Genomic DNA, 25,841 nt, shown 5'->3' with positions numbered 1-25,841 from the left:
TACGACAGCGAGACAAGGCACGCTCCGCGTAGCTCCAAACTTGTCCCAAATTGAATTCTAATATAACTCTTCTACTCGTTTTTACTCTTGCTTTCGTTGATTTAAAATACATTGGACTTTTGCAAACTCAGGCCAGTGCCAGTTAAAAAGACATTTTTCTCACAACAATCCATTCCTCTGGGATCCTATTCCAGTGGATGGGGAGATTGCGCTGTGTGTGTGTGTGTGTGTGTGTGTGTGTGTGTGTGTGTGTGTGTGTGTGTGTTGGGGAGTGAAATATATTGAATTAGAACCAAACCTCAATGGGACCATTCTAACAACAGAAACACAAACACTGGCTTAAAACTCCGCCTATGAGGCTTATTCAATCCTGAAACTGGATGAGCTGCAAAGGCGACACAACACTAGCTAAACCTACTCTTCTCAAGAGACATTAAGCTGACAATGTGTACTTGGGTTGCATAGTTTCTTGAGCCCCTGTTGAGTATTTTGTTGAGTCTGTGTAGTCTGTGTGTTTCTCTGGGAGGAGACGGGCAAACGATGGGAAGATCAGTGCAAGATATGTCTCTCCTCCGTCTTTATGGGGCAAGTGTAGAAATACTTGATGTGTGTCGAATTTGTGTTTGTGTTTTCTGTGCTATTGAGTGTGTCTTTGAGAGGTTGCACTGTGCGGTTTTGTGTGTGCATCAAGCAGTACTTCCTGTCATTAAAAAAAAACTAACATTTGTTGAACCAAAGGTGTCATCAATTTATCTCAGAAATAAAATACCACTGTACCTTTTTCTTTCATTAAAAAAAAGAAAGTTGAGGACAATTTTGAGTGAGGAACAGAAGGGTAGAATTTAAGGCTACTGCAAATTTTACCCTTCTGTTACTCACTCAAAATTGTCCTTGTCAACTTATTTGTATCTCTTATTGTTTTCCAGAGCTGTAATTTCCTATAGTAGGCTTACTCAATAAACCCAATCAATACTTGGAAACTGATTACACAAAACTATTTAAGTCATCTAAGCTATTTCTTCAAGTATGTAATCATTTATACAATCTTTTGATTCAATTTTCACTGGAGAGATTAGATTACTTAAATAGTTTGATGTAATTCATTTCCTCAAAGGTTTTGAGCAAAACACTTATCAGGTTTTAAAGTGATACTGTAGAGTTTGGGTTACCTCATTTTACCTCTCTGCACCCGATGTCCCTTCACCCTGTGCCCACCCCGCCCCCACCACCCCACCCCCCACCACCTCTCCTCCTCTCCTCGCTGTTGTGTCTGGGGCCAGTGGATACCAGCCATGTCCAATTCCCCTCGGCCACATCTGCCCAGGCAGCGCCCGCTCCCTCACCCCACAGTGACAGGGGTCAGAGGGACACGGGGCTGAGAGGATCGGCCAGCCAGCCAGCCAGCCGAGTCAGACACACCAAGGGGTAGAGGAATGGGAGGGGGGAAAGACACTGGCTATGTCTGGGTAGAAAGGCTGCATGCCTTGGGAACTGACATTCAAACTGAGGGATGAGCAGGCGTGTTGTGTGGGGGTGAGTCGGGGTAGCAGCGATGGCCGTCAATGAACAACGTACAAATTAGATTTTCTGCCTGGTGAAAATACTTGTTTAGATTCATCGTTCATGGAATGTCAGGCTTTCTTCGTTGTGACATTGTTGTATGAGTTTTTCAAGCAAAACAACATAGAACGTTCTATTCTTCAACATAGCATTCTGAAGTTACACAACATTTAACAACAGCTTTGTTTGTTTGGTAGCTATATTGTATGTTGTCTTGACCTCAGTCTTTTAAAAATGTCTAAATTACCTGAATCACACACTCGAATGTTAACAAGTCCTTTGTCATTGTTAGAATGCAGAGGGAACGTTCTGTGAATTGTAGTTTGCCAGTGTTCCGGGCATTCTCAGAACCCATCTGTGCTTGCTAGGTAAGCCTGCAGAGATATTGATTGTAGTTTGGCCTTGTCTGGAGCCTGGTAAAAGCAGTGGTCTTTCGGCCCTGCAGGGGGACACAGGAGGGGGGATACAGGATGCAGAGATGCCTGAGAGTGCCACAGGGCAGCAGGGGGGGGTTTATCTGCCACAGTATTGATTGTCAAAGAAGATACCACAAGTCAACTATAAAAATAGTGATTTTAAGGGGGCTGGTGGGGTTGGTTTTTAAGCAATATACTTTCTGGGATGTTATCTTGACACTATCATGTCCAATCTGGTAGTCAAAACGTTCATGGAGGGTTTAATCTTTCTATGTTAATGTCTCCTGTCGAGGAAGAAGGGTGCTTTGTTCACTTCCAGGCCATGGTATTCTGAGGTTTCTAAAAAAACATTAAACTAATTCATGTAAAAGCCTACTTAATCTTCTGGCCTATTGTTGTGGATCTGTGTGATATCATTGAGGTATTCAGCAATGAGTTCAAGGATAAATATTAGATAGAGGAACACCACCAAAGTACAAAATGGCAGCATTATTATGTCTCTATTACATCATGTTCACTTGTGTTTGGATCATGTGACTTTTTCCAACCGAATATCTACATACAAAACACAGTCCAGTGCACTTATTTATTATCTGCATTTGCTGCTCTTACTATACACACTATATCTTCGTTGCTTTGGAAAAAGTGTCTTCTAATCTAAACAATCAAATGTAAATATACACCGCAACATCTCCCCAAACTACAGGCAGTACAACTTGTGGCATGCAGTCAGCTCGCAGCTATACCTGTGATTACTGTAATGTACAACAGGATGTGAGAGCCAAATACAAGTAGTCATTTAAAGCCAAGAACAATGGCTGTATCAGTGGAAAGTGGAAGTAGCCCAAACAAGAAGATCCAGCCTTCTCTGATTTCCACTGGGTTAGGCTACTGTACAGTGGACACTGTAATGCCTACGAAAACATTACTCTCTGCTGTGGTGCCACGAAAGTGTTGTAAAACGTTGTAAAAACATAATCGAAAAGGAGACACTAGCGTCTCCATTGGTGAGTATATCATCGAAGGGATCTTCAGAGGCGGATGACTAATTTACATAATGCCCGTCAATTCAATTCCAAACGGGTTGTTAAGGTCACACAGGTTAGCTGTTTCCTAGCAATGGATGCAAATGGCGGGTTGTCTTTTTCCAGCGTTCGTGTAGTGAAAAGTGTGGGAGAAACCAAGGCCTGAAAGCCAGAGGACGCTCATTAGAATTCAGCAGGGGCTATAACGAAGCATAAAAGCAAGATGATAATTATGTGACTGGGGGCTCGTAAAAAGTATACCGGCAGGGGATTTGATAGGGTCTCTGGATAAAGTCCCCCGCCTGAACAGATAGGATGAGTGCGTGCAGACGAAGATTATTGACAGAAGAGTGTGATGGAGGGGAGCATGAATCTGGCTGTCACAATCGTTTGTGAAGCACTCTTTGAAACGGGAGAGGAGCAATCCGTCCCACATAGGCGAATATCGGATGGCATCCATCTTAAGTCTTTGTTTATGATGGGGTTTAGCACCTACCTACATCTTATCTTACGTGTAAGCCTGCCAACGTTCTGCATTGGTGGGCTTCAGCGCTTGTGCGCCATTCAAGTGGTAGTTCCTCCAGCAGTGCAGTAGCCTACAATGCAACGTGTAGTTAGCGAAAATATCGGGCCAAAGCTATCACGATAGGCGTTGGGGCATCATTCTATACGTGCAGCTATAATTATCTACCGGTTAATTGAGCGGCCACGTATTTTCCTGTCCGAGGTTGAAAATAACCCGCCTTCACGCCGCGACTCCTTCTGATGCCAGTGCGTCATCGAGGGATTTCTCCGCTCCCCGTTGGCGTTCCCATCGACCTGTAGGAACCGGGGGTGGTAGCCGTGCAGCTCACTGTGGACACTGCCGGCATCAGCCAATCAGATAGCCAGACCGCATGACTTCCGCTGTCCATGGATCCAATCGGCCAATGAGACACTTGCTGCTGCCCCGCTGGTCCCACCTGTCTGCCCAGCATCAGATCAGTTATTTATAGCCTAGTCTCTCTTAAAAATGAATGAGAAATGTGAAGAAACGGCATTTCAATGTTGCTGCCAGTGATAGTTGACAGTGACAGTTGTTGTGGCGGGTAATTGAACCAATACGGTAAAATGACTTGCAATGTAATTTTAGTGGACAGGACAGAAGCATCAGAAAGAAACTGAACAGTTTGGGCCTACTTTGAGGAAAGTTAAGGGTTGATAACGTTCAACCAACATTGACCGTTCATGTGATTTTTGAATAATGATAGTTGACGCTATAAAGAGAGCATCTTTGCATGGCACCACATGATTCAGAGGTCCTGAAAGAACAATATTTAAAAAGAATGTATCAAAAAAACGAAATGCGAAGCCAAGGACACCAACAGTTCTCATACACTCTGGTAGATTGTGACTTGGTTCTGCAGTTTACCTTATTGAGAGCACTTGGAGGCCTGCTGGACAGATTGAGTAGGCTGTAGTGCATGATTTAGTGCAGACTGGAAAGCAGTTCTGGACTGGTCACATTCAGAGGCTTGCCAGGATGATTGGCAACCAGCACTATAAATATGGCACCAACACCTTGCAGCCTATCGAACACGTTTTACTCTAAATTAATATTTTTCTCCAAAGCACAGCTCTCTTTAAAAAAAAGAGAGAAAGGTTGTGCATGGACAGGCCTCTAATCATAAGCCAAGTGCCCATGATCAGTCTCCATAAGTGTTCAGCAGTCTGTAAAGCTAGGTCAAGTGGTCTACACGGCTGAGCAGAATGTGCTTCCGTTCGATTGGCGGAGACTTGAGGTTCTGTATAAGCAAGGCTGTACCAGGGGAAGTTGTGCAATAAAAATGACTTGATTGTCATTGTTTGTTCGTGTTAAGTCTTACGTGTGTTTTCCCTTTCCTTTTTAGCCTTTCTGTCTGTGAAACTGAATTACCTATCTACCTATGTCTGTCTGCCAAAGCAAAGTAATGCAAAGCGGAGTGTGCCCTATTTTTGCAGTGCATACACAAATATGTACTTTTGCAAATTGTATCTATCATTAAACACATATTTTTGTAATGCAGCATGGAATTTGTGTAAGTAAAGTGACTCCACTGAAACAGAACACTAAGGAAACAGAGTCACTTACTTATGTTTCATTTTCTAGAACCAGACTATGTTTCCATCTGATGCTTTTCTGCTCTGTTTGTCCCAACCCCCAAGAGACTCGCAATCTCCCTGGTTTTCTTCCATTCCGTCTTTTGTAAAGTAAGGCATAAACTGTCTCGAGTGCGGTATGTTATCGAACAACTGAAAACAAATTCATTTGGGAAGGACACATTGATACATGTCTCCTCCACGGATACTCCCACTCACTGTAAACCAACATGGATAAAAACTGGATTGCTGATATATACAGTTCATTGAGTTCACACACACACACACACACACACACACACACAAAAAAACTCTGAACAGAAAAGATATCCCAAGTTATGAAAATATATGTTGGCTTACACCCTAGATAAAGTATGGAAATAACAAAAAGTGCCCCAGCAATAAAGCAAATAAGCCATCTGAAATCTTTTTGGTTGGGTTGTTTTTGTTGGATGCTGTTCTGTCCTCAGAATAGTTGAGCGCATGCCAAGGGGGGCTGGAATCCGAACCAATCTATAATAGAATTGATTAGCGAAATAACATTGCCTGATAAGAATAGTTTTCTACCTTCATAAAGGAAGTTGTGTCCGTCAACACCATCACAAAAGCCAATATTTTATAGACTTGACGTTATACATAAAGTAGCATCCTCGCAGCAAAGTTCACCAGCCAGCCAAGTCGCTTCCACCACACAACCAACTACACAAACATGCAGTATTAAGTTACAGTTAGCATGTGTAGATTCTCAACAACTCGACACATTTACGAGATGATAAGCCAGCGTAATTTGACTAGGTTGGTTTGTTCTTTAGGATCCCATCTGTGCCAAGACAGACGCTCTTAAGTATTTACCATCAGGCACTTTCAGAGACACACCCATGACTCATCACGTCTGGGGCCTGTTGGTTTAACAACTGTTAGCATGTTACTGATAGCACTGAAACACTGTCAAAAAGAATACTTAAAAAAAAACTTGCCCTGTTGATTTACTGCACTGAGCCTGTATACGTCCTTATCTTAGATTCTAACTGAAGAAATGTATTAAAGATGCCATTGAGAAGCACACAAACGTGTGTGTGTGTGTGTGTGTGTGTGTGGTAGTGTGTGTGATGCTGATAACAAAAACGGAGTCAATGCTCCTTTAGGGTGGCTGTCGTTAACAACACAACTATCTATAGTCATTTAGGTGAAATACATCTACTGGATATCTATAGGACAGGGCGTTGGTGCTGTAAAATGAATAGTAAGGCCCCTGCAGGACCTGATATCCCACGATGGAATACGACAATGAGTGTTGTTAATGACTCAGTCGGTTACCTTTTAAAACAATTGCTTCTGTTGAACGTGGTTCAGGTGCACTGACCTGTATCTTTCCCGCTACGACTCGTGTCTCTGAAATGCTATCCCAGCATCAGGCGCGTTCCACAACTAGCTTCCGTTTGCTAGGGGTCCTGCCTCCTATCCTGGGATCTGTGTAGTAATTCTTTGTGGTTTATTGGGGGTGATGTCGGATATCAGCCTCCCAGCTACTCTTGAGAGCGGCCTGTTTGAAGGGGGTCACGCTTCCCCCTCGTACAAATGAACCTGCCTCAAGAACGAACCTACTTAATGGAAATGTAACCGCTTATACCCAGAATACAGATGGTGCATTGTGGGTATGGATACTTCGGAGGGTTTCTCAAGGCTCCCCCGTGGTCACATGCAACATGTTCGGTAGGGCTACTGGTGTATTTCATGTGATGGTTACCTCTACTTGGGTCTAGCTAGACTCTACTGAGCATTAATGATAACTTCAAGGACAGCCTCACCCATGTTTATTGCTGAGCTTTTTGTTGCTAGACATGAGGCACCATATAATTTGATACCCTGCACTACATCACTGCGAATGTCACCATTGTGCAATTCCTACAACTTTTTGATGCTTTTCGCGAGAAGCCTTTTCGTTAGAGTGACTCATGCTGATTAGTTGCATCATTATCATTATCTTAGTTAATGTCCTCTTTTTAAAGATGCTTGTCTCAAGTGTAAAACCACCAAACTCGTAGTCCTCACAGCACATCGAAGTATTTAGTCTTCAGCTGTGGTACACTGCAGCACCTTCCAGCCGTGGACAAACTGACCCAGCATTGCAGGAAAGTGCTGACTGAAACCACTAGAACAGACCGTAAAAGAAAATAGCTGTTTGATCACAAGTTCTCGTTTTCATTTAGACCATCTTCACGAGTGATCGGTTCAGCCTTTAATGCCTCGAGGATATGTTGTCTCTGAGTGTCTGTGACTGTGAATACTATGCTACTCACAACACCTTTTACTGCAGTTTTGTTAGTTTGAACTTTTTTCATTTTCGCTCGAGCTTGCACTAGTATGACATAAACTCTCTCACCCTCTGTCCACTCAGATGAGAACAGCTTTCGCAGTGGCCCTATCTCTTTAAATGTGAATTTGGGGCTGTGTTTACACTTTGCTTACCAGGGGCCCTTCTTGTGTTCTTTAAGGCAACCTTGAAGCTGAGTGATTGCTGTATATGTTAGCAGAAAGCCTGACTCAGTGTCAAAGGTTGCACATTTCTCAGACAGACTGTCCAAATCACCCCTTAATATCGTGCATACGCGTGTGGGTGTGTATTTGTCTGTGTGTGTGTGTGTGTGTGTGTGTGTGTTTGTTAGTGGGGGTGTGTGTGTGTGTGCGCGCACAAGTTTGTCAGTGTGTGTGTGTGAGTTTGTCAGTGTGTGTGTGTGTGTGGGTGTGAGCGTTTGAGTGATTTGCTACTGTGTTAATCTCGTAAAAGAGGGAGTACAGAGTTATCATGAGGGCTGAAGTTGTCTAACCCTAACCCTGCCCGGACAACAAATGATGTAACCTCCTTTAAGTCTGCGATCACGACTTGATCTATTTTCTGGTCTACTCAACTCTACAGACTGTGTTTTGTTCAAGGCAACTCATCCAGTGTGAATCTAGGGCATCGGGAAGCCAACTGACATTCTGCTGTTCCAATATCAGCCTCCCTTGTCTGGTAGCTGTGACACAACACACACTTGTCCATACTCATATGTTTGTGTACTACATTGACGTGGAAGTTTAGGTTTATACTTAGGATTATGATAGGTATAATCCCATACCTATTTATGATTAGGTACAGGGTTAGGGTGCAGTTTTATAGGGTTTAGGGTCAGGGTTAGGGTCAGGGTTAGGGCTAGTACTGACGCCACAGGCCTCCTTCTGTTTCCAACAGTCACACCAAGAGTTCTTCCCAAGCTGCAATACACGACGCATTCAGACTAAGACCAGGCTGACAAACTCTACCCTGCTCTGGCACTGATTATCAGTGGCGACGTTTTGATGGTCTCTTGACATTGGGAGGGACACGTCTTGTTGACGTTCTGGAAGGTTCCCTGTTTTTCCTGTCAGAGCGCTGGCACCCTGTTCCTCTCTCTCAGGGTCACCACGGCACCCAGTCACGACGGTGCTGTCACCGACTGGTTGACACTGTTGGACGAAAGTCAACTTTTGACAAGAAAGGACTTTGCAAAGTGACCTTTTCCTGTTGCAGCTGATGTGAGACATTTATAGATTGGTGAGATATTGCCAAGATTTGATTATCGTTTTTTTGGTTGAAAAAGTGTCAAACATAAAATTGTAATGACAGTGTAATCATTGTTATAGGAATTAGAGGTCGATACCAATATGGAAGTCCAAACTACATATTAGTTTGCACTGAAAGACAGGGAGAGATGTCCAATCTTATTGTTGACATTGCTAACCCTCTCACAAGACCACTATGATTCTATAGTGATCTCAATGAAAGCTGTAGGGATATCACACACTGTGAAGTTGTAACGAGAATATGGAGGGTTTTGATTTGCTGCCAATACATAGTTGTTGGGTTGAGCTAATTCTTGGTGTGCTGCAACCCTCTTTATCACATGCTCCCTACACTGTCCATGTTCACATGTATATGCATGTTAAACGTAAGTAATAAGTCCCAAGAGGCCGTGGTTTACGCTGATTTTAGAACAGGTAAGGAGAGTTGTTAGGAGTGCCAAAAACCCCCTTACCTGTTCTACAATCAGCGTAAACCACGGACTCGCGGGGCTTATTGCTTTTCTAAAACTGTTACTACAAATATTTGATATGGTTTCATCAATAAAAACAATTAGAAACAAAATAGTTTAATAATAAACAGTCATTCTTCCGCTACTACAAAGTATAGTTCCTACATAAATCGTTGCCACGCAACAGCCAGATGGACATCTTTGCCGTCTTTTTTCGATTTGAAATATTCGATGCGCAGTAATATGGAATGTTAAAGAATGTTATGAGGACAACCTGTGAGGTTATGCTGGATTTTACAACGGCATGGAACGCGATATAGCCAATCACAATCAAGGATGTGAACAACCAGTTTTAGAACCAATGATTAGACATACTCACACACACATATCCAGAGTATAAGTGTGCTCAATATGTAGTTGGTGTATTACACATGATTTATTAAATGTCTTATTTATCGTCTGACAATTAATGAAAGCTGATGACCAGGCATTTATTAATTCATGAAAGGTTACAGTATCAACATTAAACCCGTCCATCATCTTCTATATTTTCATCAAATTCAAAAGCAAGCTCCGTTGATGCGTTTGCGTAACAATGAAAAAATCAATTTCATATTTGCTCAGTTAATCAGCTGAACAGCATCAATAAATCAATAAAAACCTGGCCTGAATTTCAACTTTCAAACACTGCGCTTTGAAATGAGTTTCAACCCCTCACTGAATCAATACCATTTCAAGCTCCTATCCATTTAATTTATAATGTTTGCTTACCCGCCCTGATCTTAAACCCTAACTTAACTCTTTGACATACAGACTATGTTGACTCACATGGATGGAATTTCCGCTCCATATTATTGTCATGTTATATATTGGCCCCTTAAAGACCATGTAGGCTCTTTTCTGTGTACACGCGTGATGTCTTGACAGTTGGTCAGTGCTGTTGCCATGGTGGTACCTTGCGCACAATGCTGTTTGTCTGTAGATCTATTCGTTAACCAGTAGCCAGGTCTTTGTGAATGTCTGACATGTCCGACTTCACACACAGATAATCAACTGTTATCTGTTCAAATACATGTCAATTTTATATTTTCCCAAAGGTGAATTTAAGGTCCATTGTTCAATGTGTGATCTAGGGGGAAGGAATTTGTAGATGTATTGTGAAATAGGGGGAAGTGAAATATTGTTTAGTTCCATCAGATCTCTACAATGGTCAATCATTTACTCATCCATTGATACTTTCAAGGATGACTGTCCTCTCTGGGTCTAGGTTCTCTCGCCCTGAAGGATTTGAGAGAGTGAGAGAGTAAAAGAGAGCGGTGACATCCCAACTGACATCCCAGTTTGACTGTCCAGTTCAAAAACAGAAGAATCCATAAAACAAACATTCAGCCAAATCCATAAAACATCCAATCGAACCAAGCATATTATGACCATCTTATTGACCAGGTTGGTTTTAATCCACCACGCTCTGACCAGTTTTCACACTTTCAAAAACAAAACGATTTCCTCCGAGTGAGACGTTCACGCGGAACACAAGGCGGCCGCCTTGCAGTATGTGACATTTCCAAACACGTCGATACGGCATGGTCTGCTCCCAGCATGGGGCACGCGTCTGGAAGGGAAGTCAACATCGTCTGAACCGCAGAACCAGTAGGTCTCAGGCCGCAGCGGTCCAGCCGCCCTTACAGCCCTCATGATGGAGGAGGTCTCATTGATCCATGCTGACAGCTTGGGATGGATCATTCAACCCACTTGTGCTCAGTGCCAACTCAGCGAGATGGATCAAACGGCCTATCAAGCTAACACACACAGAGGACAAGCCAGCAGTCCTCTTTTGGATGGACATGAGAATTCTTTTTTTTTTTATTATTAATTTATCGTTCTGTCATACTGAAAGTACCGTAATTTGTCAACCCGGTACTTTTTTACCCCGGTGTAAGAGTACTTTGAAGTTGAGTGAACTGATGTGTTGACTTTAAACAGACATTTCCATTGAACTGCACCAAAGGTCAAAGATACGTAGAGTCACGTAGTGTAGAGAATGACAAACATAAAAACAGACAGGAAAGCACAACATTGAGAACAGTGACTTATAGCTAATTGACTATATAGACCTATATAGACCCTGGGGACCCAACAGGCAAGTCCGATCATGCCCCGGCACCAAGCCCTCATTGGGGATGCAGGCGGGCGATGCATCTTGATGTCTCATGCAACTTGGAGGATTACCATCGCATAGATGATGTGCCATCTAAAGGCCTCCATTTAAACAGGTGATGAGTCTCAGGAGGCAGACATTTTGTCTTGTTAGTGCAGCTACACTTGCTGCCGTTGTTACAAGGTATTGGCAACAGACCCAAATGGCCCTGCAGCACTGAGCAATAACAAGTCCACCGCAGAAAAAAATGACGCTTTTGGCATTCATATTTGGCATTTTATATTTGAGACTTTCACTGAGAATCTGTTAAGGCTAACCAGTTACCAAGCTGTGCTTTTAGTCAGTCTATGTAGCCTCCCTGTGAATCATGAACTCAACGCTAGCAGTGTTGTTGAGCACAATGCGTTTCCCATTAATTTTAAAATCTCATTTACGCAAATGGTTTGTTATGAGAATATAGTCTCGGCGCTCCTGTCTCTCTCCAACAAAGCACTGCTACAAAACACTGCTACAAAACACCTTTATTGAGTTATTGGAGGCGGAGGCAGCATGCAGCAGCTTACAGCAGCATCTCTTCTCTCCCAGCACAGTCTTACCGTCAAGGCAACAAATACACAGTGAAAAAAAACTGAAAGACCTGAATGAAAAACGAAAAGGCGTAAGTGTAAATCGTCCCAGAAGCTCAGAGCACAGCCCAGATACCAGGATCCAGGGTAGAGGTATAGCAGAGTGTCACGGGACGTTGTTAACACCTATACTGGAGATGTGGGAAGCTCTGGCAGGCTTCCACCCCTGTCCTCCTGTTCTTCCCTTTACGGTCCCCTATCTGTCACCGGACTGGGGGACAGAACAGGTGCTGCTGTGAAATCAAGACATCTTGGGATGGATCAATCCCAGGATGATGTCAGGAGTCGTGATGCAAGTTTATGACTCTTAGAAGCTGGTGGAAGCTGTGTTTGGTTGTTGGCAGTGAATGGCTGATAAAAAATATGTTATCTGTGGTTAATCTCACTTACGGCCTGAGTCCACTCGTATATCTATATCTACTGTAGTTTTCCTTTTCTTAGCCGTTTGACTAATGGAAGACTGGAAAACGTACATTACCTACATTTTATGGAAGTACAAAGCTAACACATACACTAGTGAATTTAACTGTGGTTGACTGTTTTTGTATTGCTGACATTTTGCCACTGGGCTTTGATTACACCTGTTCATTAGTTAATGTGGCCTGAGAGCCCTGACCTGATTGTGTCAGGAAGTGTCGCTCAGCACCCAAATCTTTTCCTCAACACAAAGGGGAAAACAAGGCCAAGTGTCCTCGCTCAGATTCACAATTACCCAAGACTGAACGTCAAAGAAGTTTCTCCAAAGCAAAAAGTCTGTGTAAACCCATTTCTAAGTCACGTGTGAGGTTGAAATTATTCCTGTGTAGAGAACATAAGCAATGCTTTATTAGGAAACTCACTACTGCTAAATAGGATGTTGATAACAAAATGTCATCTTTCTTTCAAGAATGTGACAAAATTATTGAAGTAAACAAGGAAACTGATTCACAATCATCAGACATTCAGAACTAGCCTACAGTAGATGAACTGTGACCAAATGCCTGTCTTGTTTGGGCATTGCTTCTTGAGGGATAGTCTTCTTTGATTTCAATGAATTATTTGTCCCCTTGTCACTTCCCCTCAGTGTTAGAACTGCTTTCCCTTCATTTCCTTAAATCGACACAGGATTTAGGGTTGCATTCTGCATGTTCCATGAGCTTTGAGGAAATATTCAAATTGTGCTCACTCATTCCTGCCTTTGCTGAGTGCGTCCTTTGCCTCCTACACTCCGGCAATTCTTTCTCAACTGCCATTTTGATCAATAGCCATTTCCAGCTAAGGAGTTTAACCCAGCTCTGTCAATTTGGCAATTGATCCACTAAACAGCGATGAAATGTGTGGCGGTGTGTGTGCGTTTTCTGTGCCTGTGCGTCTAAATCCAGCCTTTAGGCTAAACAAGTTTGCAATGGTCTAAAAGCACACAAGCTAATTACTCTGTTTTCTAAGGTTGCAGCAACAGAAGTAATGAATTGGGTTCCAAGAACACTCGAATTCCAATGGCCCCATTTCATTGGACAAAAGCATTAGAGTGGAATCAGCATTTAAACAGCTGATATTTGCACATGCTTTTGCAATTGAAGCACTTCCCACTGACTGCCAATGAGAATCTGTTTTGTTCTGTGGAAATGGCGCTGTTTGTGGGAGGAGGATGTTGCTTTCGGTCTGTGTGACTTCCCAACCCAACTGTACAAACAGTGAATCATTGCAAATTCCTCCAAAATGGAGGATCCGTTCTCTGAAGCAGGTCCACCTCCACAATCAGCTGAATAGAACGAACCCCTGTACATCAACATGTAGAAAAAAAACATCTAATACCTAATTATTAAAAAAATATCTAACATACTGTATATTCTGCTATCTTATTATTTAATGTATCACTACAAGTAGTCCTTAAACAGCCCAGACACTATGTTTTATTAACTTTGTTGAAAATTCAAGATTCAAGATATTTATTGTCATGTATACGGTTTAACAAAGTTAGTCAGTACAATGACATTCTTATACGCATAATTACAACAAAAAAAACCACTAAAAATTAACTCACATGACAGCAACAACACACCCCAAATCCCCCTGAAACACTCAAAACCCAACAAACAAAACCAGCATCTCAACCCAGTCATGCCCACCTACAGTTCTGACTTCCCAGCATCCTTTGCTGCCGTACCCCTCCATTGCGCATGGAGAGCCAGTGTCAAGGTTTTTTGTGATTGGGCCAAATTTTCTGCTCCAGTTTTCTAGCCTTCATTCGGCTCTGTGCACATCCCCTGCTTTAGTGAGCGACACACAGGCTCTCAAAGCACCCAGCTGGGGGAGGGGGGGCGGGGGGAGGGGGGGCGGGGGGAGGGGGGTGGGGGGAGGGCGCTTACGTAATGAAGTTGGTCGGTTACGTTTTGCGATTTTGAGTATGAAAACAGTGATGAGTTCACCTGAAAGTAGAACGTTTTTCTAAGTTGTTTTCTGTTGTGGCGGGATGCTCAGGTACAAACCCCAATCAGTCTGTAGGAATAGTTTTTAATAGTACTAGTTAATAATAGTATTAGTTTATAATTGTAATAATGAATGGTAGCCAGTGGGTGCTGTATATTTAGGCAGATGGTCTCTTCATTTTCAACCGTGGTCCAACCATGTTCAGTGGGATCCGGGGACCATGAGTTCGAAGATAATAGCTTTGATGGTAATCGTCCATGTTAGGACTCTTCTTTGGGCGCAGCTATTGTAGTGCTGGTCACGCTTGCCTCAAAGCCTACGGTTTACACTGGGTTTAATTTCATTTTTTCTATTATTATGTGTCCTTTGTATAGTAAAACTATCTCAAGCTAATGAACATAAAGCAGTTTGATAAAATGATCTTTATCCCAAAGGTGGACGGACACACATACATGCACACACACATACACACACACACATGCACACACACATACATGCACACACATACACACACACATACTCAAACTCTCTCTCACCTGCAGTTCTCCTCTGCTTCTGTGCTCAGCAGTTACTGGGAGTCTTGACTACCCCCCCCCCCCCTCGCCCCCTCCAACTCTGGGCTGCTGCTGTATCACAGTGAGCTGAGTTTGCAACTGTACAATTGATTATCTAGCAGCGTCTGGCTATGAGAAGCCCTACGCATGTGAAACGTTTTTTGATCAAAATCGACTTAATCGCATGTCAAAAACAAACTCAAGCAGAATTTCCTCTGGGACACTTCCTCTGGCCTTATGACTTCCTTCATACATTTCTCAGGAATCTGTCTTCCTCTATCTCTTTCTGTCTCCCTCTTTCTCTCTCTCTCTCTCTCTCTCTCTCTCTCTCTCTCTCTCTCTCTCTCTCTCTCTCTCTCTCTCTCTCTCTCTCTCTCTCTCTCTCTCTCTCTCTCTCTCTCTCTCTCTCTCTCTCTCTCTCTCTCCCCTACCTTTTTTAATCTCTCGTTTTCTCTATCACTCCCCCACTCCCTCTCTTCCTCCCTCTCCATCTCTCACTCCCCCTTTCTCTCTCCCCATCTCTTTCCTACCATCCATCAATCTCTCCGCCTTCCGTCTACTCCCCTTTCGTTCCTCTCCTCCTCCGCCTCCTCCCGTCCCAACTGTATCATCTGATCTTTCTCCGTTTCTAGCCTACGTTCTTCCTTCCTTAGGAGTCTCTGAGGTATATTTGACATCAATCTTCCTTTCTGGCTCCCTCTCTCTCCTCATATTCGTATCATACCAACGTTAGGATTCTAAATTATGGATGTGCTATAAAAGCAATGCTGTTTTATCAAAACGTGATCAGTATTAACATCCCAGTCCTCAATATACTGTAAACTGAACATCACTTTTCTCGTTTATTTTCTCCTCGTTTATTTTCTCCTTGTGTCCTCTCTCCTCGTGTCCTCTCTCCTCGTGTCCTCTCTTCTCGTGTCCTCTCTCCTCGTGTCCTCTCTCCTCGTGTCCTCTCTTCTCGTGTCCTCTCTCAGTGTCAACTCTTCCTCTCTGGTTCTGGACAGATGGATCTTACAGCAGGAGCCCCAGGGTCTCAGTAATCCAGGGCTGTTATATTGGGCCTGGGGCCTTGGTCCAGTAGGGTGGGGCCTGGGGCGAGGGCTAGTGGCCAGGGGCCTGGGGGCTAGGGGCGAGGGCTGGGGGCCAGAGGCTGGGGCTAGTGGATGGACAATAGTGTATGGGTGCTTTTAACTGGTTCTGGGGCTAGGGCTGGGGGTCTGGGTGTGAGGGCTGGAGGCCAAGGGGTCTGGGTGTGAGGGCTGGAGGCCAAGGGGTCTGGGGTGTGAGGGCTGGAGGCCAAGGGGTCTGGGGTGAGGGCTGGAGGCCACGGGGTCTGGGGTGAGGGCTGGAGGCTGGAGGCCAGGGGGTCTGGGGCTAGTCAATGGGGAATAGTGGTTGGCACTGGTGCCGGGTTCTGTGATTTCAACTAAATTTTTCTGCAGTAAACGTCAGTCACAACCAGGTGACACCAGACAGTGTGAAGATAGACCCTGTTTTTTTTAAGCACAGAGAGAAACAGTTTGATTTTGGACCAAACTCGCTGACACAGCACATATGGCAGTAATAAAGTTATGGAGTTATTTGACCCTATGTCAGCTAATTTGTGCTGTCAGAACTATCAAAAGGTTGTGCTCTCCACCCTTCAAATCACCACACTTTCTCCGCCTGGGTCTTTTAGTTGAGTCAATTGAGGATGACATTAATTGGAATGTTTTAGTTGATCCCGTCACCTTGGCGACCGTTTTTAAGAGATATCCAGTCAGTGTGCTATGCACTCAAGCCATTGTGATCCGTGGTTGAATCAGTCATAGGCCCCAACTGGAAAACTTTAGCCCTTCGAAGCCTTGGTTTCACCCTTGCTCTGTGTGTGTGTGTGTGTGTGTGTGTGTGTGTGTGTGTGTGTGTATGTGTGTAAATTAGAATAGTTAGTCTATCAGAAAAGTATTCTGGATCATTCCTTATTTGAGGGACAGGTGAACGGAAGCATACAAAACCGAATGTCCAGCAGTCAATAAGAATGATGGACAGAAAAATAACAAATAATATATAATAATAACTTAATTTATCAGATGTTTTTATCCAAAGGGTTATACAACAGGGGAAATTTGAACCTGTGAACCTGCTGTCAAATGCTCTACCACAGAGCTGTAAGACCCTCCCATGAATGTGTGAGGCACAATCAGGGCCGGTTCTTCCTATAGGCGACATAGGCAGCCACCTCGGGCGGCATGAAGAGGGGGGCGGCATTTTCTGAACTGCATCCATTAATTAACCCTCCCGCACTACCGGCAAAGGGCGCCAACCGCGCCTCGTCATATGTCCGTGTTGTGGTTGGGGGGGCGGAAAATGACAGAAGTGTGCACTTCCGGGTGGAGATCATGTTACATGTCACAGCTTCCATATGTTATAGCAGCCGACCACAGCGCTAACCATGCACAGCTATGCTTCACAGTCACTGCACATCATTTCATTACCATCGCAAATGTAGAGGGACGTACAGTACCAGCGAGTGACCCCCAGCCCGCGGTCCGATCTCTCCTGTTTTGCGTGTGTGGTATACTGCCCGAAGCTTCACAGAAGTCTATTGTGTCTGGGCTGAAGCACTTCCTGTAGGTCCTTCTTGTTTCTGTTCCAGCCTTGCAAACACTAAACCACATGCCCTCAGCAGAGGGAGAGAGGCTGTGTTTGTGAACAGGTCTCATTGTGCTCTGGGATGATTGTGGGACATTGTGGTCATTCCGGCTGCGGGTGAAAGGGGCGCAGGGTAGAAAAGAGTCGCTATTGTCGCCCCGTATTAAACCGTGATAGGAACGGTCGGTTGTGGCGAATCACTCAGGGGTTGACGCTGAGGGAAACTTGCGTGACGGAGGAATATTTTGGCAACAGAACAGCGTCTTAGCAGTTGACACTGAACTGTTTATTCCGTGTTTTGCAAGTAAATACAATATGTATGTCCACTTTACAAAGGCGTACACGCATTTTTGTACATTTTGAAAAAAATCTCCATCATAAAAAAAAAAAACTACCACACATTAGATTGTTTGAGCTTAAACATCGACTCTTGAAAAGCCGTCTTCTATAGGTACTGAAACCCCCCTCCGAACGAGGGGCCAGATGGCCAGTCCCGTGTATTCAGGTTCAATCGAGTCACAGCTGACAGTGTGTGCCAGGAGTCCACAGGTGTGTGGTCCTCCAGGCCAGATCAGCCGCCGTGACTCCCCATCGCTGAGTCTTAATCACAACGTGGTAGATCTGTCTGCCTGCACTGCTCTTTTCTAACGCCCTTCCAACAATGTCACGAGCATGACGTAAGGCGTCGTAAGTTCTCATCGCCGTTGAACCAATAATACGAATTGCCTTGAAACACACTGTAGCCTTAAAGTATGTTAGTTTGTGAGCTGAAATCCCATAGAACCCCTTCCCGAATTTTGTAAAAGACGTAGGGTACAGTCTGAAATGTAAATCTTAGGCTAAATGGCAGCTTTTCACAAAAACTGGTAGGCCGGCCATCACAGTTGATCTTCCTGTTTGCATGCGTAATGTGTTTAAGAAACGTGAGTAGAGTGCGCAGTCTGAAATCATTTTGCTCTCCGTAAAAAATCACCTTAGGGGTTATTTGGCAAGAGTGTTGCTGCAGGAACAGACATTTTAATTTCCACTTGCTAATAGCACCTGAAAGCACGAGAACAGAACTTTCAGAATACTTAACAAGGGGCAAGCAGACACAAGGGAGCAGAGATTCTGACAAGTTCGCAGCACGCGGTCTGAAAAAGTAAAAGACATTGGATCGAGTCGGATCTGTGACGCTTCGCTCAATGCGTATTTGTCAAAATCGAAAAGCACCTCGTTGAATACTAAATCTTTGTCATCCGTTTTCTCTTTCAGAGGCCAAAGGCTAAAATGGGAGGCAAGCTCAGCAAAAAGAAGAAGGGATACAATGTAAACGACGAGAAGGCCAAAGACAAGGACGCCAAGGCGGAGGGCGCCTCGGCCGAGGAGAGCGAAGCCCCCAAAGACGCCAAGGACGAAGCACCTGTCGCCACGGAGAACGCCGAGGTAGCGAACGACACCGCCGCCAAGGAGGCGCCCGCGGCGACGGACGCCACGGCGACCAAGGAGGAGGACAAGAACGCCGCCCCCGCCGCCGCTGCCGCCAAGGAACCGGAGAAGCCCACGGCCAACGCCGAGGCCAAAGCGGAGGCGCCCAAGACCGCCGAGCCGAAGGCCGAGGAGAAACCAGCCGCACCGGCCCCCGCTAAAGAGGCAGCCCCCGCCCCCGCTGCTAAAGAACCAGAGGTGAAGGCCCAGGCACCCGCTCCGCCCGCGGCCCAGGCTGAGGGCAAAAGCGAGGCCGACGCCCAAAAGACTGAGGCCCCCGTGGCTCCAGCAGCCAAAACCGAGGCAGCCCCCGCCGCTGCCTCCCCCGCCGCTGCCTCCCCCGAGCCCAAGCCAACAGAGGCAGCCCCCGCCCCGGCCAAGGAGGCTGCTGCCCCAGTCAAGGAGGCCCCGGCCCCTAGTTCAACACCAGCCGCAGAGCCAGCCGCACCAGTCAAGGAAGCAAACGCCACAGAGGGGCCAGTTCCAAGCAAGGATCAAACCGTAGCAGTTCAAGATTAATGGACAGCTTCTTTTATGATTCTAAAAAAAATAATAATGTACCTAAAAACAACAACAACAACAATAAAGTAAAAAGAGATAAAAAATTTGAAATGAAATAGCCCACCCATATTAAGATAATGATAATAATTGTAATGATGATGATCGTGGTGATATGTTTTAGAGATGGATTGTTACAACAACATTGAGAAGGATTCCGTTGCTGCTGAGAGATGATTATATTATTACTATTATTATTGTTAGTTATTCTATTTTTTTCTTCTGTAGTATTTGAACTTTGATACAAGTCTGTGTCAACCATACCCCCCCCACTCCATCCCACATCCATCGTCCCTCATGCATTTATGGGATTCAGCCTGACTCCATCTCAGCCACAGGCAGCCCTCTGTCTTTACGACTCTGGGGCCAAACACCGTTACATTTCCCTGGGTGATCTGTGCTACGGATGTCTGAAAAATGAAACTGGGGTAAAAAAATAAAAATGAAAGGGGGGTAGAATCTCTTTACCAGCTGGACATACACAGACGTACGTAAGTCTGTCTGTCTGATTTTCAACTTCTCCCTCCCTCTTCATTCCAACACCTGCTCTCCAGAGTGCCGTGTTCTTGATTTGGCCTGGGACCATGGTTTTTTGTTTCTCGGTGGAAGTTAGTTGTGTTTTTACCCTCCATAGTTTACTGCTTTTTTTTGTATACTTGGGTTGTTCAAGGTGAAATTGCTTGCTCTGTTACTCCCTGCTCCTTCTGCTCCTCCCCCTCCTGATTCATTCTCTTTTTTCAGGCTTTCAGAGTTCAGAGGAACTGCTGTTCTGAGATGTTTTTGGAACCTTCAGACATTCTGAGTTTCCTGTAGAAGGGCAGAGCTGTCATAGTCCTTGATACATTCGTAGGCACATGAAAATCTCCCAAGGAGTGTTTTTGCATCATTATGAGAACCTCCTAGATTTTCTACCTCAGATGGACAGGAAATGATCGTAACGGTGAAACTCCCTAGAAATCCGGAAAGTTTGGTAAAAGGTTCTCTGACATTCCGATTCCAGAACATTGTCTGAAGATCTGACTTCATAAAACATTTGAGAATTCTTTGGTTTCTCTGTTCCGCTCTCACGGTAGAATGGTCTGTCTATCTCCCTCACCCATCTGACAGTATCTGATTTCAATTTAGCGAGACATATCTATTGTGTTTTTAATCAGTGTGGCTCAATAGCTCTTGGTCTATAGCACAAAGGGCACAGAGGTGCAATACATTCCCACTAAATAAGGGATTCTGGACAGTTTGCAACAGTAATAGTGTTGTCTGGGGGAAGGGGAAGGGAGGGAAAGTGGGGGGTTGCTAAATTAATGGTACTGCATGGGGGCATCAATGGTCTACTAAAGCTGCCATGGTCCGCGTTACCGTGGTGACCAAAGGGTTGTAGTCCAACTGAAACTTGCACATGGGAAGGGAGCCTCATCTCACCATTTTTCATCCACCACGCCTTCTCCTCGTCCTTTCCGCTCATATATATTACATATATGTAAAATATATGTAGGTATATACTGTATGTATATATTTATTCCACCCTTCGTTCTATCGGGAACATTTTAGTTAACCCCCAGTTGACATACAATGTTTTTTTCCCTCCCAACATTGTAGAAATGTAGCAGATACGGTGCGGGAATGTTGTTTGTCATCTGGGCTGGTTATTTCCTCTCTTGACAAAGTAATTGCATGTCTGTGATTGGGTGAACCTGTAGTCTTGTCCTTCGGTCAAGTGGAAAATATTTTTTTCATTTAAGTCTGCATTCATATGCCAGTTACGGTTGATATGTCATTCCCGTGTCTTACCGCTATTTCCACACCACCCGTCATTCAAACGAAAAAAACAAAACAAAACAAAATTGATGCATTCAAATTATATGTACTTGTATAAATGGTGCAACAGTAATAAAATGTAAGAAATTGATTGAAACATCAGGCTTCTGGCAGGTCGTTTTTTTTGTTATTCTTTTTCACTTGAGCTTAAGTTGACAATTATATTTATATCTAGTCATTTAGCAGAAAACCAAACTTGATGGGGCTGAACTTTATTCATGTTGGTAACCGACTCACATCATGTTGGTAACCGACTGTGCATTTTGCACAATGCGCTCTTGACTCTTCAGTGTTGTGTTTACATGGGGAAAAGGGACAGGGCCTTGGCTGGGGAAAGTGTCTTTGGGGGCGTTTTATTCAACTTACGTAAGAGCCTGGCTCGTCTTCGATACTACTCACATCAACTCTACAGTGCTTTGTCCTCACCGAGCCTTACACCAACTTACTCGCAAGGTAAGTCTGGGGTGAATCTGGAGTCAGATTGCTGAGCGGTTAGGAAATCGAGCTATTCCTCAGAAGGTTGCCAGTTCGATTCCCGGCTGTGCCAAATGACATTGTGTCCTTGGGCAAGGCACTTCACCCTACTTGCCTCGGGGGGGAATGTCCCTGTACTTACTGTAAGTCGCTCTGGATAAGAGCGTCTGCTAAATGTAAAATGTAATTATGCAGTGTTTATCACTTGCACTCTTACTTCAAAGATTTGTGGCGATGACGTGTTGGCGTTAGCTACTTTCTTTGTCTCTTTGTTGTGGTACCAAGTTAACTCCGAATTCATGTCACGCCACCTCACAGAATTTGAATCCACTTTGCATTATAAGTCAAATGATAGCTATTAGCTTATATTTGTCCATCTCTTACCCTTTTGAACTGTGCTTTGTGCCATTTAAATCAGACATTGACAGAGACGTCTTGTCTTCCATCGAACAGCTCTATTTAAGGATTCAATCACTTACAGAACCACCAAGACCTGAGCAAGGCGGACACTCCCATTAACAGTGTTCGGTGTTGCCCTCTTAGAAACACTCCACAACAAACAATGTCAAAGCAAAACAAAGCATCATTTCAATTCCAGCATCAGTTTAATGAACCCTTGTTATGAATTCAGTTGCTGTCTCGGCCAGGGGGATTTGAGAACTCGTAGATTGTGATTCAGGCTTCAGGGCACCAGAACGCAGCCAATAATTAATTTTTTACTTCACATAAAACAACGTGATTGGAACACCAATACAGACTGGCCCTTGTAAGTGGGTCAGGTGGTTGAGCAGTTAGGGAATCGGGCTATGGGGAGAATGTCCCTGTACTTACTGTAAATCACTCTGGATAAGAGAGTCTGCTAAATGACTAAATGTAAGGCATTTGCGTTGTGTTTTTTTGGGGGGGGGTTTACAACATTTTACATTTTTAGTCATTTAGCAACCACTCTGATCCAGAGCGACTTACAGTAAGTACAGGGACATTCTCCCAGAGGCAAGTAGGGTGAAGTGCCTTGCCCAAGGCACTTCAGATGAGAATCGACTGTATTTACATTTGACCAGAGGCCTGCTTAGTCAGGTCTAGACTTTGTCACGTCTTCTCACTACAGAGATGGATGCTCTGCAGCATCTGAAACGCAACAGTTGAATCAGATCGATCTCTCGCAACCATCGACTACATGGATGTACTGTAGGAGTTGACAGTATCACTGGGCATCGTAATCGACACCTAGAAACATGAGGGTGGAGTAAGGCTTCTCCTCAGATTAACAGGTTTCTGTCTTTTAAGACAAGTGACATGTGACTACCACTATCTTCACCCTGGCCTGCCATCCTTCAGAAGAGATCTACACCCTTGCCTGCCATCCTTCAGAAGAGATCTACACAATTGCCTTCCATCCTTCAGGAGAGATCTACACACCCATCTAATCAATGCCCAAATACCCCAAACCCCTAATTGGCTTGAGATATTCAAGTTGCAGTTCCTTTGGTGTGAAAGAAATCAAGGAAAGTAAAAGCTAAAACTGAGAAAAATAAGTGAGAGTAAAAGGATTGAGCTTGTGTCAGGAAGTACTGACCTATTTCTGTGTCTGCCTCTTACTATATGGGAAGGTGGCTAGCATATCAAGGACTTCATCGCATGCCAGGGATTTACATTGTTTCAAACAGTCTCTCAACCATATCTTGTTCAAGCCTTTACACACCAAGTCCAGACTTAAAAGAGAACTCATTAGGCGATTAAAAGAGAAAAAATGGTGTAAGTTCTGTGATTTAGTTCTGGATCATTTCAGTAGATTTTTTTTTTAAAGAAGCAGACTATATACTGTCTACATTCATGAGAATGGGGTTTACGTAAACATGTAAAACTTGTTTGGACGGTATGTCCCCATGAACGTTATTTGACCTTCTAAGAGGATTTGAACATCAAACATGTTTTTAACAGTGTTGGTTGAGCTGTACAGTGAGTTTGACTGTACAGGAATGAACTGTAGGTCTCATGCTAATCCTAAACTGGTTGCACACACACTCACACACACACATTTTCCACCGTAAATTCAGTGTGCGTAAGTGACACACCAGGCTCAGAAGGTAAGATGTCAACACGTCGGCTTAATTCTTTCTCCACCTGCTTAAATCACAACTGTTTGATTCTTAAGACACATTTACATATTACATTTGCCGCTCATCCGTAACGTGTGCAAAAAGATTTGTTCCATTGATCAAAATGACCAGGTTTATCGTCACTACAACCCTGTCCAGGGGCAGTTCTACACGGGGGCCTACAGGGGCCAGTGCCCCTGTAAAAATGTTCCTGCCCCCCCCCCCTGTTTAAAAAATGTTTTTTTATTCAGTCAGCTCAGGGCGGGCCCCTGAGCTGACTGAATAAAAAAACATTTTCTTCTTCCAGTAGTCATCATAAACCGAGGAAGGGACATTGCAGCCTTTTTTGCCCCAGTAAATCAGAAAAGTCAGAAAAACATATCAAGGTATTGAGAGAGCTGAGGAGCTGGAAGAGGGAGAGCCAGATCATTTTGTATGATTTTAATGTAAAGCAAAATTAAAGTATTTAATGTTTAAATATCATTTGTTTCCGTTTTTATATGTGCCCCTCTGATTAAACACTGGCCCCCCCTTAGCCCCCCCAGTAAAATGTGTCTAGAACCGCCACTGCCCCTGTTCGAAATCTTAGCAGACAGCAGGTTTTGACCTTTGCACACACAGAACAAGGCTCACGGCAGTAGATCTTCCAGCATGTGAATGCCATCAAAGACCTCAACGGACGTCAAACACAGATCTCAAAACCATCTGGAGAAACAGGGCTATTTTCTCTCCCACTCTCCTTTCTCTTCCTGAGGACCTTGTCAGTCTATCTCTCTCTCCCTTTCTCTCTCTCTCTCATTCTTTGTTGAGTTTGTTCCTTTTCTCCCTGAGCTTTGAAGGCAGGGCTGCGAACGCAGTTTCAAAGCAATCGTGTCATTTAGCTGCCTGACTGTGAGCGGCTCCTCTCTCTCTGTGCTTCAAAGCTCAGCGCAGGCAGAAGGATCAGAGGAGAGAGCCAGACAGAGGCGATGCTCTGTGAAAGATCTGTGAAGGATCCTGACGCATGGAGGATACTTGAGATCGGAGCCACAGGGGACTCTGGGAAGGATCTCTGCTTCGTGACATCGAGGGCCCGTGTCCATTGGCTAGAACGAAGGCAGCGTCCCAGTGGCCAATGGAATGAAACGTAACACAGTGACTTTTTCAGTGGGAATGTTGACACATTGTCTTCACACTAAACCAACGTGGCAAATTTGAACCCATTCAACCACGTATTAGTTTGAATACAAAACAACGGAGAATTACAGTAACAGCAGCGGTTAGGTTCTTACTGCGCTGACGCTGAGAACAGCTGGCGTCAGAACGTGTACGATGCTGTTTGGGTTCCGTGAAACAACAACTGCAGGGGGCTCGTCTGATCTCCGCTCAGAGCTCAGCCGTCGTACCGACAGCTGGCTCCCAGGAAAGTTCCCCTCAGCACTGTGTGTTCTCTGGAGAGATACCACAGTAGGAAAACGATGCACATATGCAAAATCATACAAATAGGCCCCTATATTATCCATGTGGATGCACACAAACACAGGCTCATACAAACAGGCCAACCTCTGGAGTTGTACCCTTCCCCCTCTGGAGAGGCACCCACCAACCCCCACCGGAGTGCCCCCCCGCCCTCCCCCCCAACTTCGGGGGGGGTACCCCGACCCCCTCTTGAGGCTGGTTGGAGCTGACCTGTCTGCAGAGACCATGCACCGCTCTCAGACATCCACTCAACACTTCAATGGGGGTGAGCGAGTTCGCCCCGTGACGTGGGATCCATCTGAACACAAATCCTCACACATACTCCTCCGGGCCGGTTGTGAGAGGGTGTTGCTATAGCGATGTGGTGATGATGAGTTGTCTTGATAGGCTGTCACTGTGAGGCAGAGCTCGGAGGAGGAGA

General features: G+C 44.5%; 1 protein-coding gene and 1 long non-coding RNA gene across 3 annotated transcripts in view; one reads left to right on the top strand and one right to left on the bottom strand.

Moving 5' to 3' along the window:
• basp1 (brain abundant, membrane attached signal protein 1) overlaps positions 1–21,486 on the top strand; it is a 32,108-nt gene extending 10,622 nt beyond the window's left edge. For both annotated transcript variants that reach the window (XM_084707121.1, XM_084707120.1), the window contains exon 2: positions 18,804–21,486. In XM_084707121.1, the coding sequence (XP_084563247.1) occupies positions 18,819–19,535 (717 nt within the window). In that variant the 5' untranslated portion in view covers positions 18,804–18,818 and the 3' untranslated portion in view covers positions 19,536–21,486. The remainder of the gene's footprint in view (positions 1–18,803) is intronic.
• LOC146271962 (uncharacterized) lies at positions 1,600–3,843 on the bottom strand. The gene is made up of 3 exons (XR_014767186.1): positions 3,693–3,843; positions 3,498–3,597; positions 1,600–1,999 (listed from the first exon to the last, which is right to left on the bottom strand). It is a non-coding gene; the product is annotated as an uncharacterized LOC146271962 (long non-coding RNA).
• Positions 21,487–25,841: the final 4,355 nt, after the last annotated feature.

This window comes from Hypomesus nipponensis, chromosome 10, assembly GCF_054491055.1.
Source record: "Hypomesus nipponensis isolate SF chromosome 10, ASM5449105v1, whole genome shotgun sequence".
NCBI lineage: Eukaryota > Metazoa > Chordata > Actinopteri > Osmeriformes > Osmeridae > Hypomesus > Hypomesus nipponensis.
Note: the sequence above shows the minus strand (reverse complement) of the source record. Positions and strands in the feature narration are given on the sequence as shown.